Source organism: Macrotis lagotis, chromosome 1 (assembly GCF_037893015.1).
Source record: "Macrotis lagotis isolate mMagLag1 chromosome 1, bilby.v1.9.chrom.fasta, whole genome shotgun sequence".
NCBI classification, from domain to species: domain Eukaryota; kingdom Metazoa; phylum Chordata; class Mammalia; order Peramelemorphia; family Peramelidae; genus Macrotis; species Macrotis lagotis.
In genome coordinates this window covers 787263643-787285983 of record NC_133658.1, presented here as the reverse complement: position 1 = coordinate 787285983, position 22341 = coordinate 787263643, and the positions used below count along the sequence as shown (strand labels likewise).

At 38.2% G+C, this 22341-nt stretch overlaps 1 protein-coding gene across 1 annotated transcript in view; it reads left to right on the top strand.

The window, feature by feature from the left end:
• The first annotated feature begins 2618 nt into the window (after positions 1-2618).
• Positions 2619-22341, top strand: part of POU2AF1 (POU class 2 homeobox associating factor 1) — a 34032-nt gene continuing 14309 nt past the window's right edge. The window contains exon 1 of the mRNA XM_074216646.1: positions 2619-3106. Coding sequence (XP_074072747.1) covers positions 3091-3106 — 16 coding nt within the window. The 5' untranslated portion in view covers positions 2619-3090. The remainder of the gene's footprint in view (positions 3107-22341) is intronic.

The window sequence follows — 22341 nt, the reverse complement described above, 5'->3', positions numbered from 1 at the left end:
TGGATGAGTAACAAATAGCCAGAAGAAAAGTGAAAAGTCCAGCAAACTTTATGGACTTCCAATCTGTCTGACATCTAGCATTTGACTTTAGATGTGATTTACTTTACTGCTGAAAAATTCTGAATTTTTACAAACTGAATAAAATCAACTAAGCTTATAAGGAATGTTATCAGGGACTCCTGCTATGGAAACCTTCTGGCAAATCAAAGAATTCTAATATTAAGTTCATTAGGATTCCTTAAATTAGGAGTACACTTGTGAAACATTTCTATGGTTATTTTCCAGTGAGATCCAGATATTTTGGTGTCTTGCATGTGCCTTGACCTGCCTGGTTGGTTTGAATCAATGCCTTGAAGCTGGGACTTGGCTTCTGAAGCACAGAAGTATCTTCATGGCAAATATTTACTTACCTTTGTGGTCAGTTCTCATTTCCAAAAATACTTGTCTACATGTGGTCAAAGATATCTGGTATCTTTTCTGGAAACCCTGACTTAGAATCTGTTTCCCACATTATGTGTTTGGTAGAGGTGCCAGAGTTTATAACTGGGCATGTTTGTGGACCTGTTTTCTGTTATTTCTTTTGTTTCTGCTATATCAGGTCTTGCCTTCTGGCCCTCCTGCACTATCAGTCCCTGTCCCCATAATTTACTCAGATGCCTCAGGGAATGTAAATTCTAGTCCCACCAGTCAAAATATTAATATTGATGATGATAATGCTGTCATGGAAAGAACATTGAATGTGATGGGCCAAAGACCCAGTTTCAATTTCTGGCCCTCCTACTTATTTCCTGGGTAACCTTGGGAAAGTCACTTAACCTCCCCCTAAAATAAAAGGGCTTGAACTACACGGCCTTCAAAATCTCATGGACTATCATGCTTTTTAGCTTTTAACTCCCCATGTGACCTTGTTACCTCATATGTAAAATGTTTTTGACATCTTCGACTTTGAAAGACCCTTAATTTATGAATCACAAAGATACTTTACATACATTATTTCATCTGTCTCTCCTAATAACTCTTTGAGGTAATATAGTATTATTATTGTTGTTGTTGTTGTTGTTGTTTATCCTTTGTTCTCAAGGAAGACTTTGACATCAGGGAGCTGATACCATGACAAGCCCTCATTGGATTTGAGTGAGAGGGAGCTGTACTAAGTCACCAGCCTTACTTTCTCCTCCAGAGACATCTGAGTCCAGTGGTCCAGATACAGATCAGGACAACTAGAGATGGTTGGTTTCTAGGCTAGCTCTCTATATATTGTGCCATGAGTATTATTATATCTATATTATAGATGAGATAAAAAAGGCCCAAAGAGATTAAATGATCTGTTCAAAGTCAAACAGATAAGTAACAGAGTTGGAGCCCAAACCCAGGCATTTTGTTACTAAATTCAGAAATGGCCTATGTACCACAGTTTCCAGTGGGAGTTTGTTTGTGTAATCAAAAAACTGAATGATATTATCCACATACTATGTAATAGAGAAACAAGTTATTGATAACATGGAACCTCTCTGAATCCTGAACCTCATTGTTCAGAAAAGTCACTAAGACTCTCCTGTTCTTGGAGTGAGCCACCTATACTGTAGAGACACTTCTCTAACATCCTGCCTTCAGGCCCTCAGTCCATCAGAGTAGACCCACAAACCCAACTGATAATAGTTCCTGGGTGATGGGGAAAGTTCTTTAGAACCTCCTAGGTTAACTCCATAGTCCTGAATCTAGACTAATAACCCCATTGGTGAGTCATTATACAAGTAAGCATCAGGGGTTCTGGGAGCTAGTGCAGGAGTCTGAAAGGCTAAGGTGTTTCCAGATCAGGGGCCCAGGTCTGTCAAGGACTAACCCCCACCTTATCCAGCTTAAGGCAAAAATTTCAAGAGATGCAGGGCTTTGTTGATAGCTTTCTAGTGAAAGACCTTAAAAACCAGTTGACCCAATGAATTCATTTTACAGTGAAAGAATCTGAGACCTAGAAAAGGTGAAACAGGTAAATGTATCCTATAATTCAGATTTTGAGCTCAGGTGTTCTGACTCCCTTATCCCTTATGGCATAGCATGCTGAGTCACCCTTGAAAAATGAATTAGACCAGAATCCTTCCTTTTCTTCCTTCTTTTGGATAAGGAAGACCCTGGACTCATATGAAGCTCTAAACTAAGAATTATAGGCTCTAGAGCTGGAAGACACTTCAGAGATCACCTAGTCTCATCCCCTCATTCTGTAGATAATGAAAAATAAAGTCACAGTAATTGAAGAGGCTTTACCTAAGGTTATACCTATTGAAACCCAGGTTCTTTGTTCCCAGTGTTTCTAGCACTCTTTCCACTATCCCATCTGTCTTACACTACACCACAGCACACTCTCTCTGAGAAGAGACCTAAGAGATGACCTAGTCCAACCATCTCATTTTATAACTCAGGAAGCCACCATCTTTTTTTGGTGGACTTGTTATGTTTTAAAATGGATAGAACAGAAGGACAGTTTAAAAAGAATTGAGAAGGTTGTTTAGTGAAGCTTGAAGTGTTTACAGGTGTTTCCTCCTGTTGAGTTGGGGGTAACCCCCAGGGATTAGAATTTCTCCTAAGCAGAAGGCCAGAAGGAGTTTGAGATACAATGACACTTCAGTCTTGTTGAGTGTTTAATACTCAATACGAAACCCACCCAAACCCTTATAGAGGGTCCTCTAGGCTCATCATTGGTATAATGAGGTATGACATTTGAAACCAAATTGGGTGTGCACACCAGTTTTTATAATCCATTACCTTCTTCCTCCCTTCATTCTAGCGTCTTTTCTGATGTTCTGATCCAGCTAGAGGCTCATTGGCTAAGGTTGGTCAGTTTGGTGACCTAGGAGGGATCTTGAAGTGGGGAGGGGAGCGCCATACACCAAAGGGAAATACACAAGTCTTGTGGTTGGGAGGATGTGATGACACCATCCCCCACGCAGAGGGAGCTCAGGGCTTTTAAAAAGCTGGAGGAAACATCCTCTGAGCAAGCCGTGGCACTGGTGGTAGGAGAGAACAACCCAGGACAACATAAAAGAAGCCAAACTGCCTGCTTCAAAGAGAAGAGGTGACATCCTGCTGCAGAGCATGCACTGGCAAAAATGTGAGTTGTGATTTTGGCCTCTGCCGCTCAACCTGGCGGGCATGGGGTCAGAGGGAGAAGGGAGCTCCCTGGCTGGTGGAAGAAAGTCCCTGGTAACCATGTCCTAGGACAGAGACTGGGGCTCTCATGGCCAGGGAGTGGAGAAAGGCGTGAAGTGGGTGAGATAAGGACTGGAAAACAAAGAAGTCACACACAGGTGATGCTCATTTTCCAGCCTGGATGTAGTAGTTACATTCACTAGAGTGGGACAGCTCATCAGATCACAGCTCTGGGGTATGAATCACTGTGGTGAAAAAAAGGGCAGTTTATGATTCACAAAGAGAATAGCAAGAGGTGGCATATGGTTGGGGTAAGTAAGGAAGAGGGCAGCTGTGGGTTAAAGATATTTATTATTGCAAGGGCTATTCTTCAGTTCAAAAACAGTCTCTCTTCCTTCAATGCATGGGAAAAGGGCAGAAGTGGAAGCTGTGAAGAAGTTTGAATACCAATCATTCCCTGTCCTATCCTGTCAGTGACTTGAAAGGTTTGATAGAGATTATGCTTTTCATGCCCTGGTTCCCATGGAATATGGCAAACCTTGTTTACATTATATGTGAAATAGCAAAGATCAATCCCAGAGGTGCATTATTTCTATTTGACATTATTTTGAGATTATCCTAAATTCATATAACTAGAAGTAGTTCCTTACAGAACACTGTCCTCATATCTGTTCTATAGGTGTCTACCAAGTATTATTAATCACAGATGAGGAAATTGAGGAAAGTTACATAGCTAGTTATTATCAGAGCCTCAAGCATAGTAGATTATTTGTTTTGTGACTTTTTATCTCCAGTTCCCAATAGAGTATGCTTTCTATCTAATAGGTTCTTAAAAAATGCTTATTGAATAGAATTAAATTAAATTGACCTAAAATCAGGTCTCTTGCTTTCAATTCAGTCCTATTTTCATAGTTCCATTCAGTTTCTCATATTTTTATGCTGAGCTGACAGTTTTGTTGATTATTATATGAAGGTTGTTATTAGTATGTCATTTCCCTTCCTTGTATATAAATATTAATGAAAAATTAAATTAAATTAAAAAATTTAAGTCAATTGATTCTTCCCTTGCCATCACTGCATTGTCACTGACAATGCAGATATTTCTAGCTTTTTGCTAACCTTGTTTAGAGAATCTGAATTTATATGTCTAATTTTTATTTTGGTCTAGATTCACAATTTCATTCATTTAGAGATCTCCTGATGAGGAAAATTCCCTTATCAATTCACTCTCTCTGCAATTTATAATTTTGAAGAGTTGCCTGAAAAATTGAGAAAATAAACAATTTACCCAGGTTCACAAAGCTAGTATTTATCAATCTTGACTCCAACATTAATCCTCTATCCACTATACCATATTGTTTCTCTTCCCATCCAGTTATGGGAGAAAATATCATTAATTACCAAGTCTGATGAATTTCCAGAGGAAACTGTACTCACCACTGACAACAAGTATACTTACTTGAAAATTCCCTCTTTCTCCTACTACGTAAGATGTTGGCTCTTTATCCACTATGCCATGCTTCCTATTAGGAGAAAAATTGTGGTGTGATTATTCACTGTAGAAAACTGAACACAGAAAAATTCCTTTAAAATTTCACTTTTCTTAATACATCTAAAATAAGATTTGATTAGAAAAATGTGATTTATATGAAACTTCACATTTTATTCATGCTATAGTTTAAAGTATATTTGTATAACTCTCCTTTGGATACAGATGACAATAATAAAGAGAATAACATAGAGAATCTATGGTACAGGAGGTAGTGTGCTGAATTTGGTGTGAAGAAAACCTAAGTTCAATTTTTTTTCAGATGCTTACTAGCTGTATAATCCCTGGACAAGTCATTTAAATCTGTTTCTGCCTTACCTCCTTCACCTGTAAAAAATGAGGATGCCAATGATAGCATCTAGGGTTGTATATGGATCAAATGAGATAATATATTTAAAGCACTTTTCTATAAATAAATTTATATTGCTATATAAATGTATTATTATTATTATTATTATTACTTTGATACTTTTTGGATCTCTGAATTCCTACTGTTGTTTAATATTACCAGAAGGTGATATTAGGTTGTATTAACATGTTTTGATAATTTTATGATAATTTCATGATGTTTTCCAGTCAAACTCATACTCTAATATAACATTCATATTAAATATAATTATTCATATTGAACATTGTTATATTCTGATATGAGCACTATAATCTGACAGTTTTAAAAACTGAGAATGCTTGAGTCATATTTTTGATGGGTTTTTTTTGTGTTTTGGGGGTCAATGTGGAAAATATTTATGTGGGATCTCCTTCGACCAAGGCAAATCTCATATCTTTCCACTGGTTCTAGATAGCTCTGAAGGAGAAAGTGAGGCTGGTGGCTTTGCACAGTCCTCCCTCACTTAAATTCAATTCACTTGTCTGTCATGTCATCATCTTCCTGATGTCATGGTACTCTTTTTTTTCAGGTTTTTGCTAGGCAATGGGGTTAACGTGGCTTGCCCAAGGCCACACAGCTAGGTAATTATTAAGTGTCTGAGACTGGAATTGAACTCAGTTGCTCCTGACTCCAGGGCTGGTGTTCTATCTGCTACACCATCTAGCTGCCCCGTCATGGTACTCTTCAAGAAGGAAGGACAAACAACAATGAATCCATGACTTATAGCAAAATCCTAGGAGGCATTGTGGTCTAGTAGAAAGAACACTAGTTCTAAAGTCAGAAGACCTGGTTTCAAATCCTACTTCCTACATTATCTTATACAATCATTTAGCCTCCATAAGCCTCAGTTTCTTTATTTGAAAAATAAAGAGATTAGACTAAGTGGTCTCAGAAGTCCCTTTTGGATCCAAGAAGCTATATTTCTACTTGCTAACTATGATTCAGAGGCAATGTGATTGGAATCTAGGCTATCACACTTGTGTCTACCCATCACTGGTAGAACCATATTGACATTTTTCTATGGCACTACTCAATTCAATGAAAATGAGAAAAACATGAAGCTTTGAACACTAATCTCACTGCTTTTAAAATATGCATAACTTTTTAAGGTACTGATGACTTTAGGGAAAGTCAGTAAAAATGAAGATAGGGTTGTCAGCCTTTTGAGAGTACTTCAAGTAAAAAGTGCCTTGTACCTTACCCCACCCCACTACAGGGCAGAGTATGAAATCAAACATTAACAGTGCTGAAGAGGCACTTTCTTTTTTCAGAAAACATCCTACAGTCATGAACTGAAATGACTGTAGTAAGTAGAGTTCTGGAAAGGGTTAAGAAAACACCAAATTTGAAAATAGGATGCTTCATCCCAGCCTGGGCTGTGATATCCTCCCTTCCCCCACCTCCCAGATGGCTACAAAAGGGACCAATAGTAATCCACATAGAGAACTGGATGAACAGAACAGATTAGACCAGGAACAAAACTCAGGTCTACATGACCTTAGTCCAGGAAGGAGTCCTGGCAGTTTCACAGTAATAGAGGCTAGTATGGCTCCATTAGAATGTCACCTTCTCAAAACTGTAACTTTTTCACTTGTAATACCTGTCAGAGAGTAAATGCTTACTACATTCTTGTTGAGTAAATGAATGAAAGTAGCAATTTTGTTTAGCTAAAGATGATGGATGGACTTGTTAGTAAATTGTTGGGCCAATCAGAAAAAGATGTTTTGCCTACATAAATATCCATCAAAATTAGGAGGTCTCTTTAATTCCAAGAAGCTATTTGAGTCTTCTGTAACATCTCAGATGGACTTGACACTAGGCTGTTGGGTCACATCAAGTGCCCTCCTATATTTGTATTCTTAATTTAGTAATTAAAAAGGTTCAACCAATGAGAATTTTTAGAAAATTTCCAAGCTATAAGTTTTTAAAAACAATGAGCCAGATTTTCCAAGGACTTAAAATAGCTGGGGCAGTAAATGTACTACTTACTCTTTAGGGCCACTAAGGAAACATGCAGCCTCACACTGCATTATGTAGAGGAAATGAGTGAAAAGGGAGGAATGCAGTTTTTCATCTCCTTGATACTAAATAGTGACATAAATTTGCAAATATTCATTCTGCCCCAACACAATTTGATTTTTCTTTTAAATCAATTAAAGTGAGCAGCTATTTTGAGCAACATATGAATAGCATCAACACATCTGGTTGAAAAATGAACATTATATTCAAGCAATAGTTTTGTTTTTGGTTTCAGGTGTGTATATCTATAGAAATGCCCTCCACCCCTTCCCCTACTTTTTTTTAATCCTGACTGATTGACCAATTGCTTTGGTATAGAGATCTTAGATTGAGAGCTTAAATAATTACAGATGCCATCTGTTATAAATCCTTTATTTTGTAGTGGTCCAAGAATATGATGTAAGTTACCCAATATGGTAAATGTCAGAGGCAAAATTTGAACCTAGGTCCTCCTATTCCCAAATCAGTCCTTTTATACGGTACTCTGCAGTGCTATGACTTCCCAGAAACATAGTCTAGTGTCTGAAAATCTCATGGTAAGCAATGACAGTGAATCTAACTCCCAAGTTATTATGGTATAGGTGTTTCTTTGTAAAAAATAGATTTATCTAAATCAGAACTTTAAAAATAGACAAATGAGGGACTGGCAATTCAAATTATAACAGGATTTTTCAATTCACAAAGAGACTTATGTCTAGATTCTTTAAGGACCATAGAGTTTATATTAAGGAATTTTAAAAAACTAAGTAATGAAATACCCTCATTTTATAAATGAGGAAACTGAAGTTGACTTAAGTGACTTGTCCAAGGTTGCTCACTAAGTGACAGATTATGAACTCAGATCTTTCGATTCCAAGTCTAGTGCTCTTTCAAATAATAGTAAGTTCTCCTAAGACATTTATAATAAGATGATCAATCATAAAAATTCAATTTAATTGTAACATTTCCAGAACATACTGACTGAATAAAGTGAGACATACCAAGAAGCAATTTAAGGTTTAAGAGAAATAGATCCAAAGGTTCCCTGTGATGTGCTACATATTCTACTTGACCCATTTAACAGTGGACAGGAAACATTTCTACTTGTTGCCTATTCATTCTGATAGCAACCATTTTTGCTGATGACCTGTGGTACATGTTGTCATATGCTTCTGAGGAAAAGACCATTCATTTAAGAGTCAGAGGATATGAGACTAACCCCATCATTGCCTTTTGCTATCTACATGACCTTGGACATTGTCTAGCCTCCTGAGGTCTCAGGTTTTTGTCTGAAAACCAAAGAACTAGATGGTCCTTCCAATTTTAAATCCCTCAGCCTGTGTTTGGAAGAGGAACACAGCAGTTCAGTTTCACCGATCTTTACAAAGCTCTCTTTGTGATAGACTCCAAGAATGAACTACTTCCATTTGATAGGGATTAGTGGTAGATGCTCATTCTTTGAACACTTATCTCTGGTTAAGTAATTGATGACTCTTGCATTTCTTATAAATGGAAACACAACCAAAGGACTGTTGCTTTCCTATAGACCTCAAGACTTTTGTTGATTTGAGTCACAGTTCTCTAACAAAAAAAAATGCCAAGAGGCAGTTCTACTGGGATATCACCAGTCTGTTACAGAGCATCTGCAGGGCAGTGTGTTTGATGCCCAATGACAACTATCCCATGAACTCTCCTGTATGCACATTTCAATTTTACTGAAGTCCTTATATTTCTCTGTTTGAGAAATCTTCTCTTTGCCAAACAGACGTTGTCTGCTCTTTCTGTATTCCTCCATCTGCTCTTTTCTTCCTGTTTCATTGAGTAAAATAGACAATAGATAGTCTGACTGAGTTTAGATAGACTGATTGATACCACTTACACACAAACCATTGGAGTTTCTAATCCTGAGCCTGAAAGAGAGCTCAAGGTCCCCATCAGACTCTTATTCCAAGAAATGCTTTTCTAAAGTTGATGACTTCAGTAGTTTGAAGAAGCACCATTTTCGGGACTCTTTGATATGTCATTGATTCTGGAACAGTTTTATGTGTCTTTATCATCTGAAATGTTTTACTTTGAGAGCTTGGATTAAGAAGCTGGTTGTATTTGAGCTGAGTGAGAAGTGACACTTGAAGCAATGAATGAAAATAGCAATGTTTTTATAAAAAACTGAAACAAATAGGTGTTTGTTCTTTTTTTTAAAGCAGAAGTTTTGTTATTACATCTCCCTGGGAAAACTAGGGAACCTCAAGAATCATCAACCAGAACTGTTCTCAGAACAGGTGGTGCTGAGATAGAAATAACCAGGAAAGATTTCATCCTCTTAAAGTTAAGTGGAAATTTCTTCTTAATCACCAAGGAAAGAAAAAACTGCTCATATAAATGAGCATAAATACAATTTGGGTTCAAAAGTTTTTATCAGTGTTATGAAGGAAGAGTCAAAGAAAGACTGAAAATAATGCCAGTGGTAGAGAGAAGTCACATAGCTACATCAAAACAATAGTACTCAGAAAAAAAGGGGGGAAGAAGAAAATGATGAATTATAAAGTCATATAATGAGAGGATGCACCAGCTGAATGAATGAATGAGTGAACTAATGAATGTTTGAATAAATAATACCCAATATCTTGCTGGTGAAAGAATCTCTTTGGCAACATTTTTTTTTAGTTTTTTGCAAGGCAATGGGGTTAAGTGGCTTGCCCAAGCACAGAACTAGGTAATTATTAAGTGTCTAAGGCCAGAATTGAACTCAGGTCCTTCTGATTCCAGGGCCAGTGCTCTATCCACTGTGTCACCAGCTACCCCCCCCCAGCATTTCTTAATAAATGTTTGAATGTTTCTAGTGGAAGAGAAACCTATTATTGGATAAAAAAAAGAATACCATCTGATATTTTTCTTTAGATGATCTCAAAGGTCCCCATCTAGCTCTAAAATTCCTCAAAGTTTTAAAGTATGCTAATGATGGCAGGTCACATTTGTCTAATATTCTTAAGCTTGCCAAATAACTTTGTTTCTATCAATCCTGTGGAGCAGGTATATAGTGAAAGCATTATCACAGTCCTTATTGTAGAAATCTTGTTCTGAGAGATCTAAGTGACTTGACCATAGTCAGAAGTGAGATTTGAACTAAGATTTCTCCTTGGCCTAGGGCTTTTTCTGCTATACCATATTGACTCACATTTTAGGGAGTGGGTGGGGAAAGTTTGAGTCTGGACATCTGATCTTACTGATGTAGTCAGTCAGTTCATAAGTATTAACTAGTTTTAATGCCATCCATGATGCTGAACTCTGGTGATGCAAAAAAAAAAAATACAAAATCCTAGACCCTGACCTCAAGAAGCTCAAATTCTAATGAAGAAACTACCTCACAAATGCAAATATATAAATATTCTTCCCCCCCCCCCCAGTCTTAGAGAGTTGCTTGGGGGTATTGAAGGATCAAGTAATTTGCTCAGAGTCACAAAGTCAATTCAAGTCAGAGTGGGGCCTGACTCCAAGTCTTCCTCTGAGGGTCCTCTGACACATAGTAGGAATTTAAAAACTTCTAGCTGACTAACATTATGCTGCACTATATCTCACAGGTTAGAATCATGTTTTAGGTATACTCCAAAAGATTTGCATAAGGGTGATAGTAATTCATTCAACATCTTTGCATAGAAAATGTTTGGGAACTTTACCACCATATACAGGATTTCCAAACATCCAAACAAGTCCCTAGATGGGGGTTGAGAATACAACAATAAAAATGAAATGAAGGCAGTTCCTGTCCTCAAGGTCTAAGATTCTGTTGAAGAAAACAATGCATTTATAGAAAATTAAATATACAATATGTTGAAAGTAATTGGGGTACATATGAGATATTTCTAATATGAATTTTTATTTACAACAATGCAAATCCCAGAGAGTCCACTAAGAAAGATGGGATGGAGTGGTATAGGAAAAGGGGACATTCTTTGGAGCTTCAAAGATAAAAATTTAATTTAATTTAATATTTGGGGTTTACATTTTAAATTTCAAACTGTCTTCTTCCCTTCTTCCCCATCCTATACTAGAAAAGGCCATCATTTGATTCAACTTTATAAATATATGTAAAACCATACTATCTTTACTTCTATTTATCAGTTTTTTCTCTGGAAGTGGCTAGCATCTTCCTTCTTAGTCCTTCACAGTTGATTTGAGTATTTGTATTACTCAGAATAAATTAGTTGTTCACAATGTTTCTTTGAATGATATTGTTGTTACTGTATACATTGTTATCTTGATTCTACTTATTTCACTTTTGATTATTACATGCAAGTCTTTCCATGCTTGTCTGCAATGAACCACCTCATCATTTCTCATAACATAGTAGTATTCCTTCACAATCATATACCACAATTTGTTTAGCCATTCCCCAATTAATGAGCATCCATGAAATTTCCAGTTATTTGCCACCATAAAAAGAACTGCTCTATATAGATTCTTTTTCTTTTTCCTTGATCATCTTTGGAAACAAACATAATAGTGATATTTCTGGATACACAGTTTTATAACTCTTTAAGTATAATTCCAGATTGCTCTCCAAAATGGTTGTTTCATCAACATTTAATTAGTGTACCAGTTTTTCCATATTCCCTCCAACATTTTTCATTTTCCCCTTTTATCATTTTAGCAAATCTGATTAGTGTGGGATATCTCAAAATTGCTTTAATTTGCATTTCTCTAATCAATAATGATTTAAAAATTTTTTCATATTGTTGCTGGGGTTGGGAAGATTGAGAGACCTTTGAATGGTGAAAGAATTCACATATGCCCTGGGATTTTAAAGCAGCTCAGGATTTATTATACAGGCTTACAAAGTATACAGATTAAAATCTGGAGAAGCAGCAAGTACTTTGAGGACAGGCTGGGCAAGGTGTGTGTGTGTGTGTGTGTGTGTGTGTGTGTATGTATGAGAGAGAGAGAGAGAGAGAGAGAGAGAGAGAGAGAGAATGAACAGGAGGGAGAGGCACAGAGACAGAGAGACTGAGAAAAAGGATAGACAATCATAAAGACTGTCTTAGTCTGGACACATGGCATAGGGGCCCAGATAGCCATCCTTGCAAGGTGAAGGTAGGGTGAAGAAGAGAGAAAAAGAGTGGTGGTGCTTTTGCAGATGACTTAAATGCACTTCTATAGTAGTGGGCTGGACAAGGGTGACACTTGGGGAGTGGTCTAGCAGCTGGCTCTAGGAATTCTCCAATAGGTAAACTATTTATTGATCCTTCCTTTCCCAAGGTGTGTGACCTCTAAGTCCAACACTTCATTTCCTGTCACACCAGCACAAATTTGACCCATCAATGGCCAAGGTCAGGTAGACTGGAAGCTGGAGGTTGGGGATAAACTAAGGCTGCTCCCATCTTGATGAATTCACATTTTAACAATGGAATTATTTTGAACACAGAGTTCCCAGATAGGCACACAGAATATTTTCCCTTCCACATAATTCGTTTCTAATCACAACATCTCTGATGTCCATAATTCCCTGCATCAATATGACTAATATAATTTTGATCTCTTCATCAAAAACTGTCTGTTTTTATCTTTTGACCATTTAACTATTGGATATAACTCATATTCTTATAAATTTGACAGAGGTCTCTGTATATTTGAGATATGAGACCTTTGTCAAAGAAACTGTCTATTAAATATTTCCTCTAATTTTCTGCTTTCCTTCTTATCTTGACTATTTTTTGATTCTTGCTGGGAAGTAGGTCTTACTTAAATAAAAGAAGGGGTTGCTAAATTCATCCCCCCCCCCCCCAGTTTTCAAAGCAGGTGAATCTATTGACCTGAAACACAACAGTTGGCCATAGAAAGCTATTCAACTTCTGATTAATATGGAAAAAGATGAACAACTTCCCCAGTGTCCCCCACCCCCACTGTCTCTCAAAACTCCAGGCCTTCTTAGCTGTGGAATTTGGGTAGGGGTAGAAGGTGGGTGGAAACTTCCCTTACCTCCACAGGGTGTGACTTCATGCCCTGAAACTCAGGTTCAGACTTAAGTTTCTTCCAACCTGTGTGGCCCAAAATATTGATGACAACACCCACCCCTATGTTGTTATTTTGTGTAAGAATAGAAAAGTCCCATCCTTTGAGACTGTGTGTGTGTGTGTGTGTGTGTGTGTGTGTGTGTGTTGTGGGGAGAAATGGAACAAGGAGAGAAGAAAGGTTAGGTTCTAAAAACTTGAGCTAACCCGTCAGTGACTCATTCCTACCCTAATACAAACTTCCTAAACCTTCCATTCTCTTAATGTATTATTTGTCCCACTTTACAGATGAGGAAATTGAGTGTTTCAGAAGGTAAGGGTCTCATATGTCCAAGGTCTCATCTAGTAAGTGGCAGAACCTCAGCTATTGTAGGATGTGGAACGGTGGATGAAGAGCTTGGCTCTGAAGTCAGGAGGACCTGAATGGTCCTACTCAGGTCCTATTAGGACCTACTTACTAGCTGGGTGACCTTGGGGCAAATCACTTAATCTTGTTTACCTCAATTTCCTTATCTGTAAAATGACATAGAGAAGGAAATGGCAAGTCACTCCAAGTATATTTGTCAAGAAAATTCCAGATGGGGTAATGGGTTAGCTGGACACAAGTAAAAATGATTACACAATAACAATGAGCTCCTTAAGTGTAAGACTTCGGTCCTGGATTCTGTATTTCCCTGTCTACTCTTGCTACTGTTGCCTATGCCAGTCTAGAATAGTTGAGAGAGGTTCCTGGAAAGGATGTCTTTGGGATCCTTCATGTTCTTGCTGCCTCTGTCCCTCCCTCCTTCTACATCCTGCCTATTCTTTTTAGTATATCCCTTTTTCCTGGAGTACATCTGAATTAGAATATTGTTTGATACATAATAAGAACTTAGTAGATGCTTCACCAACTAACTGACTGTCCCTTTAAATCCCCAACTACCTCCTCCCTGTCTCTAGGCACCACCCTGTAGTGGGAAAGCATCTTCTCTACCAGGAGGGCTCTACCTCCCTTCTGCCCAGACCTGCCTTGTACCCAGAATGAGGCTTTTCCCCTTCCTGCTACTTGACTCTGTCTTGTTATCTCATAAAACAGGCCTGTTCTGCCCCATGGGAACTCTCAACCAGGCCTTAGTGGGCATCCACAGAGCTGCCCATTGCATGATGGGGGCAGGTTGGAACAGGAGGAACTTTAGTTATGACAACAAGTAAGCATCCTGGGGCATTCCAGGGGCTCAGAAAGCCTCAGAAAGGCTTTTTAGTTAGCTCACATAGCGTGATGGGATGGGCAAGAGGTAGCTATATCATCACCCTTGAGATTACAGTCATTGCTCTTAGAATCAGGGAATCTTAACCTTTTTTGTTTCATAAATCTCTTTCTTGTCTGGAGAAGTCTATTGGATTCCTTCTCAGATTGTTTTTCAATGTTACAAATTGTATAGAATGCTATATTACAAAAGAAACCATTTATATTGAAATAAAGATGTAATTCGTCCTTATTCAAATTCATGGACTCCCTAATTTCTTTCTCTGGACTCTCAAAGGAGAGGGGAAGGGCTACCTTAGGAACTCTGGCTCTAGGGTGGGGGGAGAGTTCTGGGGAAAAAAAATCTAGGAGGAAACTAAAGGAGAAAAGATTTCCAGACATATAAATTTGAATATGTACTCCTCTCTCTCTCCCTACTATCCATATTTGGGAAAGTTCTGAATTAGATTATGGGAATGTTTCTAATTTTTCTGGAATATCCCCAACTGATTTCACAGGTCTCAGGAGATTTAGGTCTCATTAGGATGGATTGAATTTTGTTTAGTGCTTAAATTTCCCAGGGCTAGGCCAGAAGTGATCTCAAATCTTTAGAGTCATTAGAGTGAGAGCTAGAATGTACTGAGACAATTGGAATGTCTTGGGCCTGTGTCTTTAGACCTGAAATGTAGGCCAAATAATCATTGGCTCTACTGCATTCTTTGTAACCTGGGTCCCTTAAGTGGATACCTTTGCAGCCTTTCTGATCTAAATTTAGTTAAGTATAATTTCCTTTCTGAGATAATCAAACTAGGGGCAACTAGGTGGTGGAGTGGATAGAGCACTGGTCCTGGACTTCAAATCCAGCCTCAGATACTTAATAATTACCTAGCTGTGTGACTTTAGGCAAATCACTTAACTTCATTGCCTTGAAAAAAAAAATAAGATAATCAAAATGCTCTTCTCAGACTTTAATGTCTAGGCCTATTCATTTTAGTGCTGGAGGCCAGTAATATTGTACCCTTGGTCTATTGGTCCCTTGATACTTCAGCTATATCATATCCAATGACTGAATCTTCTTAGGCCATGAAGTCAGCTAGGTGAATTTTTTAAGAGAACTGTGACTAGACCCAGTCCCAAGAGTTGGGGGTGGGGAGAAAGAGGAGTAGACTTTAACTCTTAAGCATACCAGTTTAGCTCTAAGTGTCTCTGGGAAATTCACTTAACTCTGTTTGCCTCAGTTTCCTCAACTGTAAAATGAATTAGAGAAGGAAATGACAAACCACTCTAGTATCTTTGCTGAGAAAACCCCAAATGGAGTCACAAAGAGCCAGTCATGACTGAAAACTGAACAACCATTTCCATCACCATAAGCACAGTAATGTCCAATTGTATATCTTGCACCAAAGAATCAAGTGCATGGGATTTAGAACTGGAAAGGACCTTAGAGATAAATTAATTTACTCCCCCTTCATAAGCACACTGAGACTCAGGGACTTGTCCACATAACAGCAGAAGTGGAATTTGAACCTAGGTCCTTTGACTCAAAATTTGGTGCAATTTCTAACATACCATGTTGTCCTTTAAGGATTTAGGATCATCTTATACCTTGTGTGAAGGACCCAGGGGACCTAGAAGCCAACCCTAACCCACTATCCTGAGCTCACAGCCTAATAGTTGTGATATCTTCCCTTTCAGAGGATTCCCTCTATTCAGTAAAGAAGTGACACATTCCTTGACTTTAAGATGGAGAAAGAAAGAGGTCGATTTATATATGTATAGGGTCTCTTCCAGCAGGGAAGTAGAGATGTAGAAAAGTTGAATGGGTAGCCATCACCCCTCCCCCATCCCTAATGATGTATGCCTGAGATGGGAGCTGCTCTGCTCTGTTGACCTCAGTTTCCATAAGAGGCAGGGAGTTGCAGCTGGCTCTTCAGGTGGACTTATCTTCTGTCATTTCAGTCATAAAACACCAAAAATAAAACCTTGAGGGGTACTGGAGAGGCCTCTCAGTTCTCAGGACTGTCTACATGTGAGCATTTTGCCATCTGGGAGCCATGAGCTTCTCTTTTCCCTTTGCTCCTTTGTAAACCATTACTTCTTCAGGAAATTAGCTGCCTAGAGAGATTCTACCATTGGCATTGGTTGGTGGCATTAAGGTACACTAGACCTTGTGCCTATCAAAGAAAGGAAATTGGAGTTGAGAAAATTAGAGTAACTGGACTCATCCGGGGTTCCTGGTTCTATATGGCTCAGACAGACTTCCTTATAGCTGATATTGTGAAGTGATTTTGTGGAAATAGGAATTCATTTAATTAATTCAATGACCAAGCAAATGGTGAAAGCCTAGCAAAGAGGCTGTCTAACACTGACAAGGGTGGAGTTTTAGAGCAACCCAATTATCTCTATGCAGTAGTATATTCCAGACATTAAATTAAACTAAAATTAAATTGAATTAACAAGTATTTTAGGTGCCTCTGTGCCAGATACTATACTAAGCCTAATTTACATCTAATTTTATTCTCATAACAAACCTGGGAGACAGATTCTTTTTTATTCCCAATTTATAGATAAAGAAACTACAGCATTCAGAGGTTATTTGACTTTCCCTTGGTCATACAGGTAACAAGGATTTAAATTTGAACTCAAGTCTTCCTGACTTGATCTAGGACTCTGTACACTGAACCACTAAGATACCAAATGCTTTTTATGGCTGTCTCCCATTTCTGGAACACACTCCTTCATTTTTGCTTTCTAACTTCTCTTCCTAACTTCAGGTCTAAGCCAACTTTTACCACTTTCTGAAAGAAGCTTTTCCCATTCCTTAATTTTAGTATCTTCTCTCTGAGACTACCTATAATTTATTCTGCATATATCTTGTTTATAGAGTTATTTGCATATCATCTCTAATAGACTTCCATTCTCACTAATTATATTGTCTAAAATCTCTTCTGCTTTTTCTGACTAACCTTTTCTAAAAGACCATCTACAAGGGATCCCCTCTACTTTCTTTTCCTCTTTTTTCTATTTTATTATTCTCCAATTACATGTAAAAACAATATTCTCCAAATTTTCAGCTCCAAATTCTCCTTCTTTTCATCTTCACCATTCATTGAGAAGGCAAGCAATTGTATAGAGATTATATTCCTGCTCATTTCACTTTGCATCAATCCTTGATCCCTCACTATTTCTCACCTCTTATATCCAAATTGTTTCCAAGGTCTGTCAAATTCACCTTTACAACATCTCTAGAATAGTCCCCTTCTCTCCTCTGACATTGCCTCTACCCTGATACAGGTCTTCATCACTTCATATTTGGACTATTGCAATAGCCTACTGGTGGATCTTCCTACCTCAAGTTTCTTCCCATTCCAATCCATACTCCATTCTGCCACCAAAATGATTTCCCCAAAGCAGCAGTCTGATCATGTTATCCCCCACCCAATAAACTCCAGTGACTACTGTTGTCTCTGGATCTAAAACAAAATGTTGTTTGGCATTCCAAGCCCTTCATAACCTCACTCCCTCCTACCTTTCCAGTCTTGAATCACTTTACTCTTTGACATGTACTCTATGATCCAGTGACACTGACCTCTGGGCTGTTCCTTGAACAGTATAAACTCCATCTCTTAGTTCTAGGCATTCTCTCTAGCTGTATCCTATGCCCAGAATGCTCTCCCTCATCAACTCTGACTACCAACCTCCCTGATTTCATTTAAATACCAACTGAAATCCCATCTTTTACTAGAAATTTTCTCCAATCCCTTTTAATTCTAGTTCTTCTGTTTTATTTATCATTTCCTATTTATCCTGTATACAATTTCTTGCTTTGAATATATTAATTTGCATATCATCTCCTCCATTGGACTGTAAGCTCCTTGAGGGCAAATACTGCATTCTGTCTCTTTTTTTCATATCAATAGTGCTCAGTTTCTATAGGAACTAAGGAAATGTTAATTATTATTATTAATATTATTTACATACCAAGAGCATTGCTTATGTATTTATTTTAGATTTTGCAAGGCAATGGGGTTAAGTGGCTTGCGCAAGGCCACACAGCTAGGTAATTATTAAGTGCCTGAGGTCGCATTTGAACCCAGGTACTCCTGACTCCAAGGCCCGTGCTCTATCCACTGTGCCACCTAGCCGCCCCGCTTATTTTTTTCTATAATAAAAATAGGCTACTATCCAATTCAAACTCAGGGAAGAAAGTATTTTTCTACCATACTAAGTTCTTCCTTTGGATCTCATCAGACACATTTTATCTGGTCTGGGGACAATGGCCATAATAGAAAAGTAGAAGGAACAACATGGAAAAATTCAAAGCTGATTTTTACTTCAAGGAGAAAGGATCTTTAGCTACTGGACAACCAAAGTATATGTACTGGTAAATGATTCAATGAACAAAAGAAGGGATCCAAGGAGAAGCCAAGATGGCAGAGAAACTTGGAATTTCCCTGAACTTTTTTGAGTTTTCCTTAGAAAAATGTTAATCAGGTCTCTATACAAATGCTATAGTGAGCCACAAAAAGACAGAGGGGAGCATTTTCTAGCTTAAAATATCTTAGAAGGACTTTACTAAAAGTCTGTCCCACTCAAGTATAGGGGGAGTGTGGCCCAGCACAAGCAGGAGTGGGGAATGAGGAGCTGAAAATTCTACTTCTGATGCTCTGCCACCTATATGATCTTGGATAAGTCTGTTGACTTCCCTGGGCTCTGTTTCCTCATCTGTAAAATGAAAAGGTTGACTAGATGACTTCAAGTTCCTTCTAGCTCTGGAAGTCTAACCCCTGAGGAATAGTTGTACTAACTGAATGTTGAGGTCATTTATGCATTTAACACAGGACCTAGCCATCCCTTGTAACCTTAGATCTCTGATTCTTTGATCTTATGATCCTTTGGCTTGAGGCATAGTTAGTTGAATAGTGTCTGTTTGATGAGAGCCCAATGTAGTTACCATAGTGGGGGTGGGGGGGTGGATCATTAAAACTATAAAGGCAGATATTTTTGCATATTTAGTAGCTGGTATTTCATCATGCCTTAGTCAAGGAACTGGAAAGCCATGTTTATTTAAATCAATATGGTTCCCATGTCCTCTTGCATTGGTGCATAGTGATAGCCAGTAGACCCCAAAGGTGGGCAACACATGTCTATACTGGTTCACTCTTGCCTGTCATGGTTGGAGGTCTGTAGTGAGGTTGCAGCTGCAGCAGCCTTATTTTTGTAAGCTGGAGCATGTCCGGGTTCAGTAGGGGGAACTGAAATGTCTACCAGCTGCCTTTTATACCCTCAGGTTTTCAGTTGTTCGTCTCTGAAAAGGGAAGCCCACATTGAGACCTGAATTCATGGGTTTTTCCGTAAATGAAATCTGTTTTTCCTTTACTGCGACTCACTGCTTCCAGTGATGCAGAAAGTCAACAGGGTTGAAATTTCAAATCCCCCAACATAACAAGCCAAGGGAAACTGGATAATGGCTGGCCTTGTTGTGGCAATGGAGTTATCTGGTGACTCATCCTTTGAGAACACTTGGGGAAATAAAGGGCACTTGAGCACCAAGACAAATGGTGACAATGTTTAGGGCACATGGTGGTATCCCATATGGTAACGTAAGTATGACTATCCTAGAATGCCATTGTCTTCTCTACTGGGGGAGATTGTGATTAAATAATTGAAGTTTCAGGTTTGCTTTGGGTGTCTATTCTCAGGCTGGTCTAGAATTTTACTTTAATTACTTTATTTTTCATTTTAACAATTTAAAAGACAGGCTACTTCTTGGACGCTGGTGTTATGAGGGAGTATGCTATAATTTAAGACTTCTTTTCCCTTTCAATATTATGGGAAAGCAACACTCATAAGCGGTACTAATAGAATTAGAAAGACAGGATCATAGATTTAGAGTTGTAAGGATCCTAATGCAGTAGTGTGCTATCCTTAATGAGAGCTGAAGTTTAAATTTTCTGTGTGAGCCTTTACATCTTGGAAATCAAAAAGAGTCACAAATTAGGGCTTGATTTTTTGTTTTATTGATTTTCTAGAATTAAGAAAATGATAGAGAAAATGTTAATAATGTATATTAAACTTAAACGTGTATTAAGTATACACACACACACACACACACACACACACACACATTTACCCCAGAGAGTTGGTTGTTAAACATTTGTTATTGTTTAGTCGATTCAATTATGTCTAATTCCTTTTTTTTTGCAAGGAAAATGGGGTTAAGTGGCTTGCCCAAGGCCAAACAGCTAGGTAATTATTAAGTGTCTGAGACTGGATTTGAACCCAGGTACTCCTGACTCCAGGGCCAGTGCTTTATCCACTGTGCCACCTAGCCACCCCTGTCTAATTCTTCATGATACAATTTAGAGTTTTCTTGGCAAGAATACTGGAGTGGTTGCCATTTCCTTCTCCAGCTAATTTTACAGATGAGAAAAATGAAGCAAACAGGGTTAAGTGACTTGTCCAAGGTCTTATAGCTAGTAAGTGTCTAAGTTTGGATTTGAATTCAGGTCTTCCTGATTCTAGACCCAAGTGCTCTAAGCACTGCCCCACCTAGCTATTCTTATTAAACATTTACCAGCACTGAAACAACTATCTAGGTGAACCTCCTCATTTTACACACACACACACACACACACACACACACACACACACACGTGTGTGTGTGTGTGTGTAGATATAAAGGCCCAGAGAAATAGCATCACTTTCTGGATTTTACATAGAGGGAGAAAGAAGTAGAGCCAGGTTTTCAAGACCATTCTTCCATCTCTCTAAATCTAAATTTCTTTCAGTGTACTGTATACATGCTGCTACGTAAAGTGAATCTACCACTAACTAGTTTTGTGACCTTAAATCACTTCCCCACTCTGGGCTTAAATTTCCTTTTCTATTTAAAAAAATAAAGGAGTTGGGTTATCAAAGGGATCAACCATGTGAATACCACAACACCCCTATTTGCAGTCTGAAGTAGATTAAATTGTAATTGGGAAATATTTGACAATAACAATAAATAACATTACATTTTTAAGCTGAATCAATATGTACAGTCCTCACAGATTTTTCTTTAGGGTTTATCATTTCTGTTTCAATTTGACATAACTGGATGGGGTGACTTTTCAAGCCCTCCCATTGTGACTATGGCATAAAACGAATCACCCGCAGGTTTCTTATTTGTGATTGACTGAGGTTTCTCCAGGATTTGTACTGAAGAAGTTCCAGGAGGATTTCACTGGAATTGTGCTCAGACATTCTCAGAAATTAACTTTGTTTTCCGGCATTTGCTCACTAGCCCAGGAGAAGCAGATGTTTAAACCAGGTGAAGAGTAAAAAGGCTCTTTTATCTTTAGCATGGGTTGTGGCTGGGCAGTGAATGGACCAGCCAGGGAACTCTGGGGGCTTTGTAAATATTTGCAAGATTGAGCTTAACATGTTCAAATATCAGATTGATATTGTAAAGAATAGGAGCCTGGGTTAGAGACACTAACTACTATTTGAGGCTAGAAGATGGACCAAATGATCTTTGTTGGTCTCTTTTTAGCCTCTGGGTAGGTTTATTCTACAATACCCACATCCGGAGAGTTGACTCCAGAGGGCAACGTGTGTCAGGAAAATGGAATGGATATGGATGCAATAGTCATGAGGAGAGTTTTCATTATGCCTGAACAGGATATATATGAGGCTGATATCAGATTGCACCCTAAATTGAGATTAGGGATGAAAAGGACTTGAGATTGGATTTTCCTAATTCTAAAGGTTGGCATTATACACTGATACCTCTAATTCTCATTTCATAGATGGACACTGATCCTTAGAGGTATTAGGTGAATTGTCCATGGTCACATAGGTAGTGTTGGACATCAGATTTGAATTCAAGTCTCCTGTCTTCAGGAGTCAACCATCAAATTGATATTCCTCAAGCACAAGTTTGACCATATCACCTGCATATATAATCAACTCTAAAGATTCCCAATTGCTTTCAAATATTAAATCCAATGGTCAACTTTTAAAGACCTCAATAACCTGACCTCTAACC